Raw genomic sequence first — 19,807 nt, 5'->3', positions numbered from 1 at the left:
TTCTTCATGTATTGCAGCTGACCGAGATTGTACATCTTGGGACCCATGTACATCCGAACGACACCTTTACCGGCGAATTGGGAGCTAACGTTAAGTACATAGCTGAAGGGTTTGTGGTTCAGGCGGTCCTTTCGCGCGTAAACGCTGAAGTTCCATGTCGATCGTCCACCACCGTAGTTAAACCCAAGCCCATTGCTGATGTCCACATCGAACGGCTCGAAGAATGTTACAAGTTTTTCTACATATACACTCTTAATCTCGACGCCATCAAACTTCAGCTGCTCCACCGTGTACGGTGGCAGGTAGCTCTTGAAATCCCAGTAAAAGCCGAGCAATCTCTGATAAAACTGGTAGAACACAGGATCACGCATCGACGTTTCGTAGTGCATCAGTACACCCGGCCATACCTCACTGGATGACCCGTAGTAGTCTCCCTGAGCCAATATCATTCGAGCAGCAGTCTCGATCATTTTGTAATAATCCACATTTACGCTGTCGACGTTACCACTCACAAGATTTCCAACGATATCGATTGCCTCCCACTGGCGCAAATTTAGCTGCTGGCCATCGCGGGTCGTGACATATCCCAGATCGATCGCCTGTCGGACACGCTCTTCGTGGGCTTTAATTCCGGTGAGTTTGATGGGATCATACGGGCGCCAAAGGAAGTTACTTTCACGAGACCTGAACGGAACGCCATTCCAGTACTGAAGCATCGGATAGTATCCCGTTGCGATCGGTGATTCCCACGTCAACTCCTGAATCGGTCCCAGGCCGTTCGAATTGCGCTCCAAGTAGTATCGGGCCAGTAGCTGCTGATGCATGAATAAGTAAAGCTCCCCCCTGCGGTCATTCTTCAGGCCAAGTTTATCTCCTCCAAGGAACGGCGCGTAGTCCATCATGAAATAGTAGTAGTAAGCGTTCAAACCCACATCCTCCGTGAAGTACGACAGGGAACCTTCGCCATAAAACTGTGTGGCGAAGAATGCGGAATAGTTGGATTGCGCCACGTTGTGTCGCTTGTTACCATAAAACCCGTACTCTGGCTCCATGCTGCGTCGGTTGGAGGCATCGTGAAAGACGTCACCGTTGAAAAAGTAGTGTGGGTAGATTTCGTAAATGGCCGGTAAAATGATACCTTCGAGGTCCTTCCGGTGTAGCACGGAAAGCGTCAGGGCGCACAAAAACATTCCTTCGTTAATATTTTCCCGTGCCCATACAACATTCTTATAGTACGTGTCCCAATCGATGGCATTCTCAAAAAACCGGTACAATTGGAGTGTCTGCTTAGCATACCAGTAGTTGTAGATCGTAAATATTTCGCCTTTTTTCAGCAATCCTTGCTCGAATGTTTGCAGAAATTCGTTCACTTCGGTGTAATTCTACAAGCAAACAACAATCACAGCATTAGCTTAAGCAAATATTAATGTCAAAAATATCCTTATGTACTTACCACATACTTGCTTGTATCGCCCACCCAACGCCCAGTGAATGGCAGATACTCTTCAAATGAGATCGGCTGGTGTATGTGACGTAGTATTTCAAAAAAGAACTTTTGTTTCTCCAGGAACTCTTTACTTGCTGGGGTTAGGAATAACTTGGCATATGAGTAATTTATTGAAATGGATATTATCAATATATACACGCACCGTACTTCACCGGTAGTCCGTCTACCTTCGTTTGAGATGTTGGAACATAGCTGCCATGGGTTAGCGAGAAGATCGTGCTGAAAAGCACCAGGAAGTAACTAAATTCCCGCATCCTGCACGGTGTGGTTGATCGATCAATTCAAACTGAGCCGTTGAACGCAAATGTGCATCCTTTTTATAGAATATTTTTTCGACCACTCGTAAAAATAATGTACTGATAAGACAACGATGACGTCACGTTGATTCGATTTCGTGAGTGTAACATCGTTACGTAACGAGCTGCATAATATAGCAAAATTGCTGGGATGAATGCATCAACAATGATAAGGATTTTTACACCCGAACTCTGCAAAAAAATGTAGTCCAGATTGATTTCATAACATGGTTTGAATCTACCGCGATCAGCCCCTCACGATCATGCATTGCCTAGTAGTTAATGACTAAAAATCTAGCTAGAAATAGAAATAATTTTTCCTACCAATGAAAAATCACATTTTTATTAGTTATGCTATGAAGAGCTTGTGGAGTTTATAAATGTTTTATTCAATAGAACCAAATTGATCGTATTAATTGAACCGTTATATTCCTGCAATGAATTGAATGAATGCTCTTATAGGCGTAGCTGTTATTTTAGTATACACAATCGGCAATGTTCCTTCACATTCGGTTTGACCAAACGACACAATTCCGTACAAGCGTCCCTCACATACAAGAGGGCCTCCGCTATCGCCTGCACAAACGACCGTAGTTTCATTCTGGGCGCAGATTTTACTAAACAAAATTGAAAAAATAACATTCATTCGAGTTCAAGCCAATCCATCTCAGGGCAATATTGTACTTACTTTGCTGTAATTGGAACGGGAGACCACTGATTTTCACAAGTTTTCTGTTGGACCAATCGAAGAGATCCATATTGTAACGTGCTTGAAATAATTTCGGTGCTAGTATAACCCCAACCAGTAGTGTAACAAATAGTGGGGCAGGTTGACGATATAGGAATATCGGTTTTCTGGAGGGCTATTGATGCAATGTTAGGAAATCCGTTGAATCGCTTGGTGATCTTCAGGACTGCTATGTCATATTCGGAATTAATTTCGTCATACATGGGGTGTATATCAATTTGCGAGACGTTGAACACTACAGCTACTCCAGTTTGCGTAGTACTACCACCGTGCAGAGTAATCTAAACATACATTAAATTTCACATTATTGAGCACATGACAATCATTTGTTCGTATATCTTTACCCTTTGCAAACTGGGCACAGGATTAAAACAATGCGCAGCAGATAGAGCATGCTTGGAAGCTATCACATTCGCGGTGCATATGGTTTTACCATCTTTGCGAATCATCAACATGAAGGGATGGTTGCTAATAGAAGCATTTTGACCCCTAATTATGCGCCCAGATCTTTTTTCGACGGGACATGTACCGTTAACGCTGTACAACAGCAATCCAAATAAAATCCAGCACGATAACCCTCGGTGTAAATACATTTTTGCACTGGCACAAATAGGAAACATTTCGGAGAATAAAAATCTGTTAACCCGCCAATCGTTTATGTTTATTCAGGTGTGTTGTAAAAAAGCAACACGATCAATCATTGATTTTAGGCGACAGTCTAGTCTAGACGTTTATTTTCTTCAATCATACAACTTTCAGACAGTGAAGAATCTTTTCGAAAAGAATTTCTAGTTAACCTAGTAGTCGTTACAAAAACACGTGTTCTATATCTACTATTTTTTTGAAGTCGAAGTGCATTGAACCTTAAAGGATGGGTTGTTGTGAAATAAAGTTGGGTTAACTTTCCCTGAGTATATCAAATCAAAAGGAGTGAATTTAATTTCAATATATTATCTGCTTGACACTTGGAACCTAGTTATTGAAATTTTCCCTATTTTACAGTGTTGATAAAATGCGTTTGAATTTCACTGGCCGTTTTCAAAAACTGGTATAAGTAATGCAATTATGAACTGACGTTTATATCAAAATGCATCATTATTTGACAATACGTCGCTGCTACTATAGCACGGCTTTGTTTGAGATTGTTTGTTGTTTACAACCAAATCAAAACAAACCGGCCAGTGTAAAAATCGCGGCAAACCTATATTCAAGTGCCCACAATCTTTTGTATAAACATTTTATACGCCCTTTTCGCTTCGATAATTCGATAGTGAGTGTACAGGAATAAATCGCATAATTCTATCAATCAGTCATATTCAAATTCAATTTATGTTTCCTAACATTCTACTAGAAATGCAGTCCTAATTTATTTGTGCCCTTATATTTTTTAAAATTTTTAGCGATAAGTGAATCTACAATAGTTGTATAGTTTAGTTCCAGTATCCAATTTCTTCCATTTGAAGATCCAATTTCAGTATAAGATCAATGTCCAACTTAAAGGATCTAGCAGATACTAGTGATGTAAGATGGTTTATAATCGTGATTGCTTAACCTATATAATCTTTAACGTCAACATGGTTGCCATTTTTTATCGTTTTAGCAACATATTCAAGCACAAAACATAATCGTTATCCATCCAGGATCTCATTATCTTCGTATTGGTCGTGCATCGGACGTCAATCCTGTACGAATTTTGCACGCTATAGCGCGGCGCCGGAAAGCCAATGGAAAAGCACATCGAGACTGTGTGCTACCAAGCGTGGTTGAAAAAACCAAAGAGGTGTTGCAAGAGCTGGAAGACTGCAGGCTACAAATAACGCACACGCTTCAATCGTGCATGCAGTCGGATGGGCAACGACGGTACGCCACTCCGCCACAACAGATAGCTGCATTCAATAGGCGCTCCCAACCTGAAGTAGTTCCAGATAGTCGTAACGAGTGGCATGATTCGGAATTGGGCGATGTTGTAGTAGGAGAGGATATATTGTTGTTGAATCCAGCTGGAGAGTACAATGTACATTTCCCTATCCGACGAGGAGAGCTTAATCTCCATGATGGTGTTGGAGGGTCATTGTTTGCAGTCATGTCGGATTTACAAAACATTTGGGAATATGTCCTGCAAAAACGGTTACATATTGAAGCGAACAAAATGAAACAGTATAGAGCGGTGCTGGTAATACCGGATATTTATAATCGTGCGCACTTGAGAGAGTACGTAACGCTTTTGTTGAACCACATTGGTTTCGGATATTGCTTCCTCGTCCAGGATCACGTGTCAGCTACTTTTGGTGCCGGTCTAGGATACGCATGTGTCGTTGATGTAGGTGATGAAAAAACCTCTGTATCATGTGTAGAAGATGGAATTTCTCATCCCAACACTCGCGTGCGGTTTGACTATGGGGGAGCAGATGTTACGCAAGTGTTTTATTGGTTGCTGCAAAAATGTGCATTTCCTTATCGTGAGTGCGATGATACCAAGCCGCTCGATGGGATTCTGCTGCGTCGACTTAAAGAAGAATTTGGACACGTTAATTTGGACGTTTGCGGGTCAAACGAAAAGGCATTTTCAGTGCATCATCCTGAAATGCCAAAACGGAATTATACGTTACAAATAGGCGATGAAGCAATGGTGGCTCCATTGAGCTTATTTTATACGGAATTGTTGGCCATTACGGGTGCCAATAGAACAGCACCAAAAACTCAAAAATGGTGTTCATCCCAACCGCATCCGGAGGACTGTTTTGATGCAGAATATCTCAGAGAAACTGGTGTAAGTATAGAATGTTTTTGATTTCAATTAGCTGATGTAATCAATTGTCCTTTATTTTTGTTTAAAATATAGCGGCGCAATAAAGATAATTTAGAACAATCGGCTATTGATAGTGGAACATTGGCGAATACAGATGCTCCAGACGATGATCTAGTAGTTGATGGCTTAGAACAAGAACGTGAGACCAAAAACAACGATCGAGATTATCTGCTTCCTGGCGGGCAGCTGGTAGGACTTGATCAAGCCGTTATACAAAGTATCGAACGTTGTTGTGAGTAATAGTATATGTATAGACACAAACATTATAAATTAGATAACACATCTTTCAATTGGACTAATCCTCTAATCGGATTGCAGCAAACGACGAGCTGAAACGGAAAATGTACGGCTGCATATTGATCGTTGGCGGAGGTATAAAATTTCCTGGCATTGGAAGTTGGTTACAGAGTCAGGTTTCACGGAAAATTCCTGCCGGTTATCGTACAGAACAAAGTATCGTTTCCAGCCCGAAGGATATGGACCCTGAAATTACTAGCTGGAAGGGCGCCGCGGTTATGTCCTGTTTAGAGAGCGCTGTAGAGCTATGGTTAACCGAAGCTGAATGGACACGATATGGCTTACGCGTTTTACGAGAGAAAGCCGTATTCATGTGGTAGCTGGCACCTTTGTGAAAATACAGCTTTTTATTGTATAGTTGATGTATGGCTGAACAATCGAGAGATTTTTAACAAAATATTCACAAGCCTGTGGGAAAATTTTACCCTTGATTTAATTCAAAGAGCTCTGACATCAGAATAATGATTTTATCTAAATAAATAATAAAATATGTAATATAACGTATATGACCATCGGACAGTACAACGTGATTCACTATTCAAACTCACTCATTTTGACGTTTCTCGTCCAGGGCTGCTGCCAAACCTACGGGGGTGGGTCTATTTTGGTATTTTGCCTATTTTTCTCGATGCTTTCATTTGACGTTTTGTTACGCTGGAAAAATGAATCACGAAACATCGTCGTGCTGTCCATCGATGGGGCCAAGTGGTTTTGCAAAACTTGCGCTTAGTTCCCTGGTGCGCGCATGAGAAATATGAATACGCGACGCGTCAACATGTTGGACGAGGTAAAACGTTGTCGTCGCGAATAGGAAGTGCTCGTGCGTAACAGTGTAGAAAGTAACACCCTGCTCGGGTGGATGTGGTAGAACCAAGGAGATTGGTTATTTTCGGGATCCAAAACAGTTCAAGAAATGTGCAGTTTCTATCATACTAGTGTTTCAGGTATGTGAAATGGGAAGAAAAGATTCCCCCATGCAGCAGCACTTCCCGTATGCTCTGCTGTTGTATCAATCTAGGTGACCTATTCTGTCGATGTGCCAAGATGATGACGACAGAGATTAGCTCGTGGGGGGAAAGAATTTCTCGTGTCTGAATATCATTCAACATGTTTACTTGATCGGATGTATGCGTGGCTCTAAGCCCACATGTGCGTGTAATTGTGCGCTCGAGAGTGCAGTTTGTGCGTTGAATTGTTTTTGCATTGCACACGCACCCCCCGTGTCAAGTGCATTTCCCGAGACAAGCATGTAACGGGAATGTTTTCGCGTTCGAAAAGCAAGTGAAATAAATGCACACCGGAATTAGCTGTGGAAATCTGCTTGTCTTTTCACGTCCCCTGGTGGGGTGGCGCATTTGCATTGTATTCTAATGTGATCAGCGTCCCATGTTTGTAACTACCCCCCATATCTACCTGTTTACTATGGTGTTTTTTTTTGGTTTACGTCAAACGTACCATAACGGTTTGTTCCATGTTCGGCGATTGCAGCCGTGTCGAAGAGAATCACGCTGGCATGGAATGCTTCGCCGACAGTGTTAACCGAACAAGTGATTTGTGAATTTTGTGGTAATAAAGCGCTTCGTTTTTTCCGTTTCTTAGGATGACCCCGTGTATCGGTCCGGTGAGCGAAAATGTTCGAATCCAAAGAAGTGAATCTAAATGGTCGAAAAGTGTTTATTAGCGTAGAAGCATATTCAAACCGATCCTAGTAAGCGATCCTTATTTTGCAGCAAATGGCTCATGTGGCTAGTTCAGAATCAAACGATAGATCCCCCCGGGCGCATTGTGTAATACGTCCGAACAAGCCGTAGCAATTAAATTGGTTAAAAATTCGAACGGGACCCTGGCGGAAAACGGAAGTCCATCAAACTGAAAGTAGCGCTTATACGTGTAGCGAAGCAAAAACAAAAACAAAACCTGTCTCCACGTCTGCAATAGCAATCGCTAGCGGAACGGCTCTAGGTGCTGAGAGGATAACATAAAGTGTGTTTGTAAGCAAAAAAAACAATGAGCTGGTTACGGTCCAGCCCGTTGCGGCAGAGTTTGAGCAAAACCACCAACGGTGGTGCTGACCGCTCACGTTCCGGTGCCGGAGGTGGTGGACTGTCGGTCATCCGGCCATTCGACGCAACCGAGTGCGATCCTAAAGCATGCTACGATAGCTTCTGCATCCACTGGCAGCAGGCGTACGACATCATCCAACGATCGGAGGTAAGCGAAATACCCATTACGGAAATTATTAAAAACTATTTCAGCTCTGCTTCCCATAACACGATGTTACAAACAATAACACCTACGAAATACCTTCTTTGCCACGTGGGTTTTGTTTAAACGATTTGTATTTTTTATTATTAAATTCCTGTATGGTTTGCCACATTTCTTGAAGATGCACGAAAGAGAGAGAAAAATCCAGGCCTACCCCACCAGGGGTGTGTTTTACTTTCTCTCCACAAATGCCCTTTTGCCGCTTGTCAATCAACATCGTTTCGGCATATTAAGCACCGATCCCACGTGTCTTACCCAAGGGGGATCCCAAGCTACCGGCGTTCGGCATGAGCTGGTTTGCTCGGGACGGATTGCATCTCTCTCCCCTCCCAGTGAAGACACTCGCGCAGCGCGATCCCTTAAACGAAAATAGATGCCACAACACCGAACAACATTCACAAAATGCCATCAACGTCATCATCGTCGTCACGATCACCGTCTTCACCGGTTCGTTGATCTCTGGCGAAACCCGCTTAGGCCCCGTGCAGATTGCTTTCATCGATCCATTGGCCGGGCATGCTGCCGGAGGATAGTCGCGAAATATACCCTCGCGTAGCATGAATTTATGTGCCGCCGCTCCTATGAGCCTTACGGGTCTGGCATTTTCTTTTATTACGTGCGCAATTTGTTTTTTGTTGCAGACGTAAACTCGCTTTTTTTTGCTTTCCTTTTGTTCCGGTGACAAGTTTTCTTTTCCTCTGGCTAAGCTTATCATCGGTGCTATGTTGCGTAAACAATAATCCGATGACGAATCGGATTATCATCCTTTTGGCGAATGTTACGCTGCACACAGTGCGACATTAGCCGCTTTTCCAGTTATCGAATTGATAAGTTTCTAATTGTTTCAAAATATTTACAATATGTGAATATTTCAAAGGTGATTTGGGTATAATCGTTCTAGTATATTTATACTAGTATAAATTAAGTATCACGCAACCCAACTGGCCAAAAACAATGGAGCCTTTGGTTTCGTAATAGATTTGAGCTTTTTTATTTATTTGGTGCGAAACTACAGCAAGCCTCCATCGTTCCAACCACCGAACAGTCAGTAAAATGCCGACAAAATGTGGAAGTACGGATTGCCGGTGTGGCAAGTAGCGAATGACACGCAACTTACGACTCCAACGTGGTGCCGGTGGTTTACTTTCGAATTAAAGGAAAAGTTTGCCAGCTCGGTCCGGGTCCAGCAGCCATGGTCGAGCCACGATGCAACCCACTCGTCGCAAAATTTCTTCCAAAGTGGCCTCCCCACGCGATCATCTCGCGATCATCACCTCCTCCGATGCAGAACGTTTTGGTGGGACCGAAAATAATATGAAAAGTAGATTAAAAGAGAACACCTCGTGAGCGGGAGAAAGCGTGGCAGCTACCAAGTATGGTTAACGTGGTGGAAATAATCTGGAAAATGAGTATTTTCGTACTTTAATTATTTGATTAATCCAATCGCATGCTGATACATCGTTCATTTGAAATAGATAGCATGCCAGATGCATTCTTCTTCTTTGAGAAAGTATAAAGTGTATCTCTGTATAGAAGTATGAGCATCTTTCTCTTCTTTTTTTGAGAAAGTACAAAGTGTTAAAATTGACCCTTACATCGAATCATTGATACTATAATTGCTGATCTACGTATTAGCAGATGGTGGCATAAAATGAGCACCAAATGTAAAATGTCGACCCGAAAGCTCACAGCTTCTCCACAGTTTAATGCGAGGTTTCGTGTCGACCAGCTTGATCTTTCCTTTTTGGGTCATCGTTATGCGGGTTTACGTGTCGTCTATTACAAACCTCACTACTACCTCGCGAATCAGAGCAATCTGTGCTCGGAAAATGGAAGAAAAAGCGCCAGCTCGATCGAGTGGACGTCGGGCGTTATGGAGATAGTTTTAAAACGCACATGCGTAACGCTAATGCGGTAACACGAATTGATGGCCATACACCTGCACCTACACCTCTTCCCGCTTGCATTTGTTGCTATTGCTCCAGTTTGCTATTGTTTCTCGTGCGTAGTCACCGACTCCCGAACGGAAACCACTCGCTGTAGCCGGCTGTGGTGGCGTTGACCGAACAATTACTGCATTTTTGATCCTCGTCTGGTCTAATTAATGATTGAAGTGCACGGTGAAACAATAGGAGAACGAGACGAAAACGTAATGATAGCACCATGATATGGTGAGCTGCAAAAAAACTACTTTCTCAGGCACAGACTTACCTCACAGAAAAAGCAATTTTGTATCCAAAAGTCACTGTGTACGTCGTGCGGTTACACGCCACAATCATGTCGAGTAGCTGGAAAGCATGATAAAGAATCGCATGAAAGGCGTGATAAGAGTTATTCATGGCAAAATATATGTGCGTTCCCTGAAATGATGAAATAAATTTTTAATTACCTTACTTTTGGTTACTCGCCATCATTCGCCTCGGGAACTAGTTTTAGCAGCACATTCTGCAGGGTCTTTGCTAAAAAATGTTCCTATAAATAATTAATGCTAGGGCATGATTTCATCGAGATGTAGAATAAAATTACAGAAATGGCTAGAATAACGAAACAAAAGCGTTCCCTGGGAAAACGTGTTTCTGCTCGCAGATAAATGGACTGTATTTAATTTTAATTGAAACTATTTTAATCAGTTTTCATGCTCCAGTAACTTTGGTTCCATAGGGGTCTGTGCCACGATAACCGACACCATGGCAATTGTTTGACATTGGATCCGCAACGACAACAGGTGGTTGGCTAAAAAGTATTTCATTTTCAAGTATATGAAACGTGTTTATCATCCATCGGTTACGTTATCTTACTTTAAATGTTGTTAGTTCGCTAACGCAAATACATTCGTGCATGGAACGGAAACTTCTTCAAAATAGTTCCTCAAATCCTAAAACTTAAATGGACTCATGTTTCGGAAACGGCCGCTGTCAAGCCTTTCGAAACAGTGCGAATGAGCAATAAATGCGGCCTCACGCATACCGTGCGATGAGTCCGTATAATTTGCCTACTTTTGAAGCATCAAATGGCCGCGCACCATCTACGAAAAATGCTCTGTTTCAAAATGGTACATGATCAAAGCCCAATCACTGTTCGCATTCGTAAAGGGCCTTTCTAGCTGCAGCTTTTCAACGTGCTTCCGTGTGTAATGCACTGCCTTGTAATCAGTACCTTTATCGGTTCCTTTTTTTTGCTCAAATCTCATGGAAAAAAAAACGTTTCGCGTGGTTGAGATTTGAATAGGAATAAAATACAGCAAACTCTCCGGCTTGGTTAACAACACTTCATCGCTCGTATTTCTTCCGCAGTCTGGTTACAAAAACAAAGCCCTGGTACGTGGCTACATTCGCCTAGCAAGCAAATCCTTCGCCAATCTGCGTAGCGAATGCACTACTGCACCAGAAAAAATGCCGACACTTGCAAAACACTAATGTCGAACAACGTTTGCAGTGCATCGTAAGCACATTTCTGTGGCTCTTTTCATTCAAGCCGATGGATAAGGATGTGCAGTATGGAAGTTGTAACTCGCGGGCGATCGACGTCGAGGAAATATGTTCGTGCCAAGGGCCTGGAACCAAGGCCTGGACGAGCAGAGGGATGATTCATCGTTCCTTGTCAGTTGGATTTATTCAACGTTTGCTTGCTTCAGTGCTCGTCAAGGTCCACATACGCCACGCGACGATTGTGTGGGCGGCAACCGGTCGTTACACACTCGCGAAACTGCAATTATGCATTTACGCGCTTTTGCCACGCCGAAGAGGATGCACTTTACGCGCGAAATCGGAACGTGCCGGCAGCGTGGTGGAACGCCCGTGTGTATGGCACACACACAGATCCTCGGTGATGCTGATGATATGAGGTCTTCGCTTTCTCCTTATTAACAAATTGAGTAAAAATTATGTCGAGCATTGGGGTAGTGTTTATTTTGCCATTTGGCTCACTTTTGCTTTTCCACGTGGTCTCAATACGTGGCGAGAGAGGTGTTTAATATTGTGTGTGCCGTGTGATCGGAACAAGCGTTTCCCTTTAATATGCTTCGTTAATTAGATGTTTGGGGGGTTTATTTATTTTTTTATAGCTGGAGTGTTTGCTTCGACACATGGTGCTCACGAAAATCACGAGATTCATACATATTAAGCACTCGCGGGAAAGCTGTTAAAGATTGAAAAAAAAAACATAATTAAATTATAGAGTATTCAAAACACGCTCTTAAATGTACATATTTATGTTCAATTTGAGGCAAAATGGAATATTAACCGATTTTTATCGACCTTCTCTATTTCTAGAACTATCGCAGCCAATCGCATGACGATGTGCTGGGAGTTGTAACCCACCTGGATCATATGGTGACATTGCTGCTAGTGGAACTGCATCACTGCAATAAGCTAAGTCTGCCGGGACAAACGGCACCACCTGCACCCTGTTTGGAGCATTTGCTGAGTGAAAATCTCCTCGACAAATTGTACGAGTGGGGCATCAAAACCGGAAGGTAAATGCAAATGTTGAATGTAGCTGTTTTAAAGCCTTTTTTGGGGGTAGAATCGGCCCAAAAGTCAGTAATGGGTTTTGTTCTCTTTCCATAGATATGCAAATGCCGTGAGGTTGGAACAGCTGAAGCTGTATGAACAATTGGTTAGTCACTCGCGCCATCAGCTGTTAGTACATGAACCCTTCCTGAGGCCACTGTTGAAGCTGTTGGCGTCGAGTCAAAACGAGATATATCCTCCGGACGTAGAGAAGCGGCTCGTCATACTACTAAATCAGCTGTGCGTGGTGCTGATGCAGAACGTGCATCTTCTGGATTTGTTCTTTTTCTCTACCAGCCAAACGCAAACCCAGCAATCGAGCAATGGTGGTCACACGAAGTAAGTTCTAACAGCGGTGTTGAGCGTCTCAGGATCTAATCGCAAAACCGTCCCGTTCTATCATCTCCAGCTTCATCATATTCTCGCTACTTATACCGTACGTTCATCGGGAAGGTTCGCTGGGTCATCAGGCGCGTGATGCTCTGCTCCTATGCATGGCCCTATCGCAGAAGAACTCGAACGTTGGAACGTACATCGCGACGTACTCGTCCATCTGCCCGGTTCTAGTTACCGGGCTCGGTGGTCTCTACTCACGACTACCCAACCAGATCGAAATCAGAACCGTCGACTGGTATCGCATTACTACGGACGATGTGACGGAAATGCCCGAGTTGACGCTGTTTATGAACTCGCTCGAGTTTTGTAACGCAGTCGTTCAGGTCGCCCATACCATGATCCGGCAACAGTTGCTGGATTTCCTCTACCAAGGCTTCCTGGTGCCTGTTCTCGGTCCGGCCATTCTACAGGTAACGGTGGCGTCCCCCCAGCACGGTTCCGAAAGATGCACTTTCGACACTGCACTGGATGGACTACCTTTATCTTCCTCTCTGTCGATTTCGACACTGTGCGCTATCACATTGTTACTCGTCCCACTTATCGCTAATTTCTCTCACCTTGCTACACGACTTTCCATCGCATTTCTGGCGAGCACCCAGCATTGATCAAAGCATTACTAATCACGCGCATACGCCAAAGGCGGCTGGCGGCGGAATCGGCTTTAATGGAAGAACAATTATTTGCCATTAGTGTTTGCTGTACACGGGAGGCACGTTTTATGCATTCCATCCCTATCTTCTCATACGCTCGCATACACAAGTAGTGGCTCTTTCACTACAGCTAATCTGCTTCGGGTTGTCTTTATTAGAATTTCCGCTACAGCTGTTGTAAGGATTGTTTTAATTGTGTAAAATAGATCATTTTATTTACCACTCCTTGTTCTACTTCCATCTAGTGATTGATGTTCGTTATTTGATGTTGTCTCTATTGCCAGTTTAGCTTTAAATCCATTGATAAACATATTTGAGGACATGTATACGCAAACATGTCGAAACACACGGCTTACATAATGGCTCACAAATGCACAATATACTTTTGCACTCATTACTCCGTCCAATCAAGAATCTCTCTAAATGTTCCCTTTTTCTACCAATGTTTTATGTTGCTACTACTCACGGTTCTTTCTACTCATCCCTTCGATCTTCTGTTTTAGTATTTTTCATTCCTTCTATTATTTGTATTGTATTTCACTGTACTATACGGATTTTGTATTTCTGTTATGTTTGTTGTTTTGTGGTGTTCCGTTTTATATAGTATTCGGCATTGAACGTGCTGTCTTTAAAGCATACCAGCGCAATGCTTTCCGGAACTAATGGAACTGTTTTTTTACTTTCTTCTTTTTCTTTATCATTTTGTCTTTTATTTACTCTCTTACACCAACTCACTTCAACTCTCTCCACCAAACCCTTGAACTTTTCTTTTGCCTGCTTCTTCTATCCTTTTCCTTTACACAACTGCGTGCGCCTATGACCTAACGATGATGATGTTTATGAAACACCCGTACTTTTTGACGATTATTTTTATATCGTTTTGTTTTTTTCTTTTGCCCGTTCTTCTTATTCGATCTTTGAATCATGTGTGTTGCATCTACGGCCTCGAATGCTGTGCATCTGCTTCCGCTGCGGCTTTCGCTTGTTGGCATGTGCGAATCTTTTATTTTGTGCCTAACTCTCCATCGTTTTGCAATTTGAACGATCGTGGAAAATGTCCCTCTTACTCCTCTATTTATCTCCTCCTCCATCTATTCGAACTATGCAACTTCCCAATTCCCTTTTCCACTATGACAACCCACCATGCAAGCAACTTGCTATTTTGCACTATTTCCATAACCGTCGTAAGCAGACATTTAAAGGGCAAGGTCAATTCCAGACGAACGTCGAGTCGCAGGTATCGGCGATGGCGTATTTCGATCTGATCGTTCGCTCCATCACTGAACCGGGGTTGATACAGATCGTGATACGCTTTCTGCTGGATGAGGAAAAGTTCGACGGACAACGCATACTGGACGTGCTGGTAGAACGGTTAAACAGCAACGATTCGCGGGTAAGTGGTTCTTTCAGCATTTCATTTCATCTGGAATGGAAAGGTCCTTGCATCTCTCTATCGCTCGGTTGTTTGTGGCGTGGTTTCATCTTGCTCATTTCCAACAGCTTTGCATGGTCACGATCTCGCTGTTTGATAGTTTGCTAAGCCTAAACTGCGAGGACATAATGCTGGAACTCATGCTGAAGCATCTGCTGCACTGCAAACACGTGCCAATATCGCACCGGTTCAAGATCAACCGTGTCGATCCGTACTCGCAAGCCGTGGAATACTTCCTCAACATTACGCCCGATATTATGAAGAAGGTGAACAGCGTACTGAGCATCAATAACGGTGGTATCGGAAGCGCCGGTTCCGGTCCGAATCTGCAGCCGTTGGGTAACTATCGTACCCTTGCCACCGGAGGCAGCAACGGAAGCAGTAGCGGTAATAGTGGCATCGGAGGAGGTACTAGCAACGCCAATCTGAACGTCAGTAAAACAATCGGTGCCAACTGGAACCACTACGGGCTGAACACGACGGGCGAGACGCTGTTAGCGAACTACCAAGCGTACCTGCTCGATGCACGCAATCGCATCGTCCAATGCAAGCAAGCCTGTGATCAGTGGAACAACGTGTACCGTTACCAAAAACTAAGTAAAGCCAACTTTTCCCTGTCCCAAACGGAAACTGCGACGAACGGCAGCAACGGCGGGAGCGGAGACAGCAGCAGCAACAGTCTCGTGAATCCCGAGGATATGCGCTCGTACAAAGTGCAGATGATCAAGGATTTTCTGCAGGAGTTTTCGATCGATTCCGGAATAGGCGAGTCGGAGAGCCGGCAGCCTTCGTCCGTGGCAGGAGCCGGTTCTGCCGCTCCTAGTGCAATAATATTCGGTGGCCCGTTGGGACCATCGGCCAGCGGTGGAAAGCAATTAGATAGTCTACAGTCGATTGGTGACAGCAGTGGCTACGAAAGCTTGAACGTATTTTCTCAAATGGCCAACGAAGCGACAGCAGCAGCACCGATGCAGGAAGCAACTAAACAGCAGCGGATAGATTCGTGGAAAGTGTCTAGCGTGCGGGAAGAACCAATCGGTGATCTTGATTTATCGGAGGATCTGTTTGCTCAGGGGACAGTTAGCTTAGGTAACGTAGAATGAAAAAAAGGCTTTTTGTTAATTTTTTTATCTAATGATCTTTTTTTCTTCCTCAAAGGTCCCTTTCTAACTGCAATATGGGGAAAGCTGCAAACGTTCACAAGTAATTGCTTGTACGTGAACCTGCACCTCACGGGATTGATCACTCATTTGACGCTGTTTCCTCTGCCACTGTTACATTCGATCCTTCTGCGGCCAGATATACCGACGACATCCGATACGCCATCCTTCCACCAGGTATGGAAGTTACGCTAAAGATGATAGAAAAGGACGATTTATAATTTTGCGAATCCTTTTCTTAAAAGGTGCTGAAAATATTGAAGCAACAAATCGATGCCGAACTTCCGGATACGGACGAATCGCTTGAAATTGTGGACGTGGCACGATCGTTTCTTGTAGATCGCGAGTTTCGGCTTGTCAACATGCGGAAGAATGCCATCGAATCGGCTGCTAGTGGCAAGCTGCTGAACGGGGGAGGATCGTCTATGACTTCCAGCCTTTCGCAGACGACACCGATGCAGCTGACGCCGAGTTCGTCGTACGATCCGTTCAAGCGGCAAGACGGAAAGCGCAAGAGCATCAGCAATTCGTTCTCCAACATCTTCCGCCGACCCGGTTCCGTTGGTGAGTCTCGTAGAGCGTCGTTCTCCTCTCCAGGATGTGAGAAATCGCGAATGAAAAACTGTTTGGAACAACTCACCTATGCTTTCCATTTCACAGCCCATTGGCGTCCTTCTGTGTGACACCACCGATCACACTGAGGAGGGTTTACTTATTTTCCGTTTCTTCCATACCATCTCTGCTTCGTTTCTCTGTTTGCTTTTTGTTTTATCGTTTTCAAACCGCCACGCACCTCTGTTAGAAGCTCATTCTATCACACCACTATCCTTCGTTTCATCGCGTACAGAATCATTTCGCCTTCTCACATTCACGCTTTTTCGTTTGTTTTATATTTTCTGTTGAGTCTCTTTTTCATTTTGTGAAAAGAATTATTCTTCCGTTTCTTTACCGTGCTTCTGATGACTATTACTATTATTTCATTGTTGCTATCAGCAACTGAGCTTTGCCATTTTTTTGCCACTTGTCTACGTAGGACCTTATTAGTTTTAAATAGCTTTCCAACAATTTCATTCTCATACCCGATTGCGTCGTCGTTTAATAATGTTTTGTCACTAAAAATCCACCGAGCTTCGCGATTGCACAATCTGCTGGTACATCTTGCTTCCAAATATCCCCCCCATGTACCTAAACACTACTCTAGCAACCGTTCAAACAGTGCGTCGAGTTTTCGAATCAGCTTACCAATCACTCACAAAGGAGCAAAGAGAGAAGCATTGCTACTAGCACTAAGAAAAATCATCTCGTCACATCATGCTATCGTACGAGAATCCTTAGCCAACCATTCAGAGCGGGCAAGGAAGTGATCCATGCCACAACCACAGCACGTTTGATACATGTTGATGATATAAGATTATAATATGTCATATCAATCCATCTCGTTTCTCCACATTCAGCTTCATCGGGTATAGCACAGATAGTTGAATTTTTTACCGGTAAATATCATGCCTTTATTTGTTATCTGTTCTGCTCCCTTCTGCCCCAAATCCCTTTTATATTTTGTTTTTGGCTTTCCTTAATGTGTTGAACCGTTCCTGCTTGCCGTTTAAAGAAATGTGCCAGTATACTATGGTTTGTTCGTTTTTGTTTTTGTTTCGTGAAATCGTTGCACTTGCATGTGTATAAATTATGTATTGATCGTCTAGAAGCAATGTACTGTAATGTCTCATAGCTCTTGAATGGGATAATTTTTTGATGATAAGTATTTTTTTAAGTTGCAAGTCTGTGATGCAACAAGAATCTGAATAGATGGCGCTAGTAAATGTTTGAGTTATATCTTAATTCAAAAGCAACCCCCTTTAATCTCCTCTTTCCAAAAGTGTACATTCTAATTGATCCTTTTCCCGTTTTACCACTACCCTTAATAAGCCAGCAGAAAGTAATTTTGTGTGTGTGTGTTTTTGCCCAAGTACATAAGGTTTTGGGGTTGTTCCGTGTGCATTGTTGGAATGTGTCGTCCGGAAAAGGTTCCATAATACACACCGCTATATCCATCATTAAATTAAATGCTAAATTTGTGAGCATGTGTGCAATTTGTCTCTAGTCTGCTAAACTAAAGAACCTTCATGCGTTCAATTAATATTGATTATTAGCTGGAAGAAGGATATTGACCTGAAGTAGTTTGAAATATTAACCTTCCCGTGCATGAGAGACAAACGCGCCCCACCCAATTCCCGTAATTTCCGTTAAAAGTAGAGAACTCGTTTGCAACGCATTAACCCAGTTGATGTACAATTTCTTTTTCACTATCGTGCAAACCATCTTGTCTAGATGTGTCTCTCTAATAAACATTTGTCTTGTTTTTTCACGCGCTCCGGGGGTTCTACAGGATCAAGCAATAATAACAACGGATTGAACAACTCGCCAAACACCAGACAATCGCAGTCCTTTGCGGGTTCATCGATGAATGTGCCTACTGGCCACCACAACACATCCCTAGGAGGATCATCCGGTTCTGGTGGGCATCATCAAGGAGCCTTAAGTGGCCTGCTTGTCGGAAGCACCCGTCGATCGGAATCTCGCGAAGCGGAAACGCAGTTTATGTCGGTCGAGACACAACCCGTCAGCACCGGATCAGTTGGGGGCCTCTCTTCATCGGGTCAGGGACAGGGTTCGAATGGGAATGATTTACAACTGCAGCTGCACGCCAACAGCCTCGAACACGGTCTTGCAAGCTACAGTGCTGGCAACGAACGGCAGCTTAACCTTGCCATCGGAGCCGTCCTTTTGGACGAATGGCTACGCGAGCTGTCCGCCGTCACGCAGGAACAATGCATTACGATGCTCTCGGAACAGGTGCAACGGCATCAACCGCAACAACAGACGAGATCTAGCTAGGACGAGCACGTTTAAGAAAGAACCGAACAACCGATTATACCGAACAAGTTACTTTAAAGCGTTAAGTAACTTTTCCGATAACGAAAAGCTTGTGATTTAATTAAGTAACAATGGTGCGCGTTAGCGTTGCGCACTACTCTCGCTGTGAATATGTTTTATATTCTCATTCAAATGCAGTTGGTTTCGTTTGTAAAACAATCGAGAAAAAAATCGACGAAACGAACCGAAGCTCCTGGCGGAGTTTTATCTAACCATCCTGTTTTATCTCATCCCTCGGTCTGGCCTTATGAACGCAAACGGAGGGATATTCAAATCAATGGTTGTGGATCTCCTTGACGTCAAACTGAAACCATTTAGCAAACCGAATTCGTGTATCGCTTTCGATAAAAACACAGCAAAAAACCAATGCAAGAGTTATCTAGAATTAGCAGGACCCAACCCAAGGCCAAAACGACAAATGCAGCGTGTAATTATACTAATAATATTCTAGTTCGTAATGCAAACCGGCAAGAAATGCGCGTGTTGCTTGCTGCATTGATAAGAATGTATTTTTTAGAATGATATTGAACAACCTAGCCAATAACAACCCCCTGTCGTAACCGTCGCTTTACCCCGGTATTCAATTCGTAATACAAGAACGTGCAAACACCTCGTTCGCCCCCTGTGTACAGAACGTTATACAACTATTTATCGTCGGGGCTGCTTTTTTCTGTGTTTTACTAATCAGAGAAGCTGTTTGTGAAAGATTTAATAGGAGCACTTTGCTCCACTACGGGCCGTGAGAAGAGCGCCCCATTCAGACAAACGAAAGCCATTGGGACATTTTGTTTTCACCTTTTTT

General features: G+C 43.4%; 3 protein-coding genes across 3 annotated transcripts in view; 2 read left to right on the top strand and 1 right to left on the bottom strand.

The window, feature by feature from the left end:
* Positions 1-1,761, bottom strand: part of LOC128729081 (hexamerin-1.1-like) — a 2,307-nt gene extending 546 nt beyond the window's left edge. Inside the window, exons 1-3 of the mRNA XM_053822735.1 lie at positions 1,650-1,761; positions 1,454-1,581; positions 1-1,382 (exon numbers count right to left, since the gene is read on the bottom strand). The exon at positions 1-1,382 is cut by the window's left edge and continues 546 nt beyond it. Coding sequence (XP_053678710.1) covers positions 1-1,382; positions 1,454-1,581; positions 1,650-1,761 — 1,622 coding nt within the window. The remainder of the gene's footprint in view (positions 1,383-1,453; positions 1,582-1,649) is intronic.
* Positions 1,762-4,036: 2,275 nt separating this feature from the next.
* On the top strand, positions 4,037-5,977 carry LOC128729070 (actin-related protein 8). Its single transcript, XM_053822724.1, has 4 exons — positions 4,037-4,072; positions 4,152-5,321; positions 5,394-5,592; positions 5,679-5,977. The coding sequence occupies exons 1-4, from the start codon at positions 4,037-4,039 to the stop codon at positions 5,975-5,977; spliced, it is 1,704 nt and encodes a 567-aa protein (XP_053678699.1).
* Positions 5,978-7,664: 1,687 nt separating this feature from the next.
* LOC128720385 (FHIP family protein AGAP011705) lies at positions 7,665-19,795 on the top strand. Its single transcript, XM_053814054.1, has 10 exons — positions 7,665-7,868; positions 12,194-12,396; positions 12,491-12,772; positions 12,843-13,239; positions 14,672-14,872; positions 14,980-16,000; positions 16,070-16,248; positions 16,317-16,635; positions 17,526-17,564; positions 18,458-19,795. Exons 1-10 carry the CDS (start codon positions 7,665-7,667, stop codon positions 18,964-18,966), a joined length of 3,354 nt encoding a protein of 1,117 aa, XP_053670029.1. The 3' UTR covers positions 18,967-19,795.
* Positions 19,796-19,807: the final 12 nt, after the last annotated feature.

This window comes from Anopheles nili, chromosome 2 (assembly GCF_943737925.1).
Source record: "Anopheles nili chromosome 2, idAnoNiliSN_F5_01, whole genome shotgun sequence".
Lineage (NCBI taxonomy): Eukaryota > Metazoa > Arthropoda > Insecta > Diptera > Culicidae > Anopheles > Anopheles nili.
Note: the sequence above shows the minus strand (reverse complement) of the source record. Positions and strands in the feature narration are given on the sequence as shown.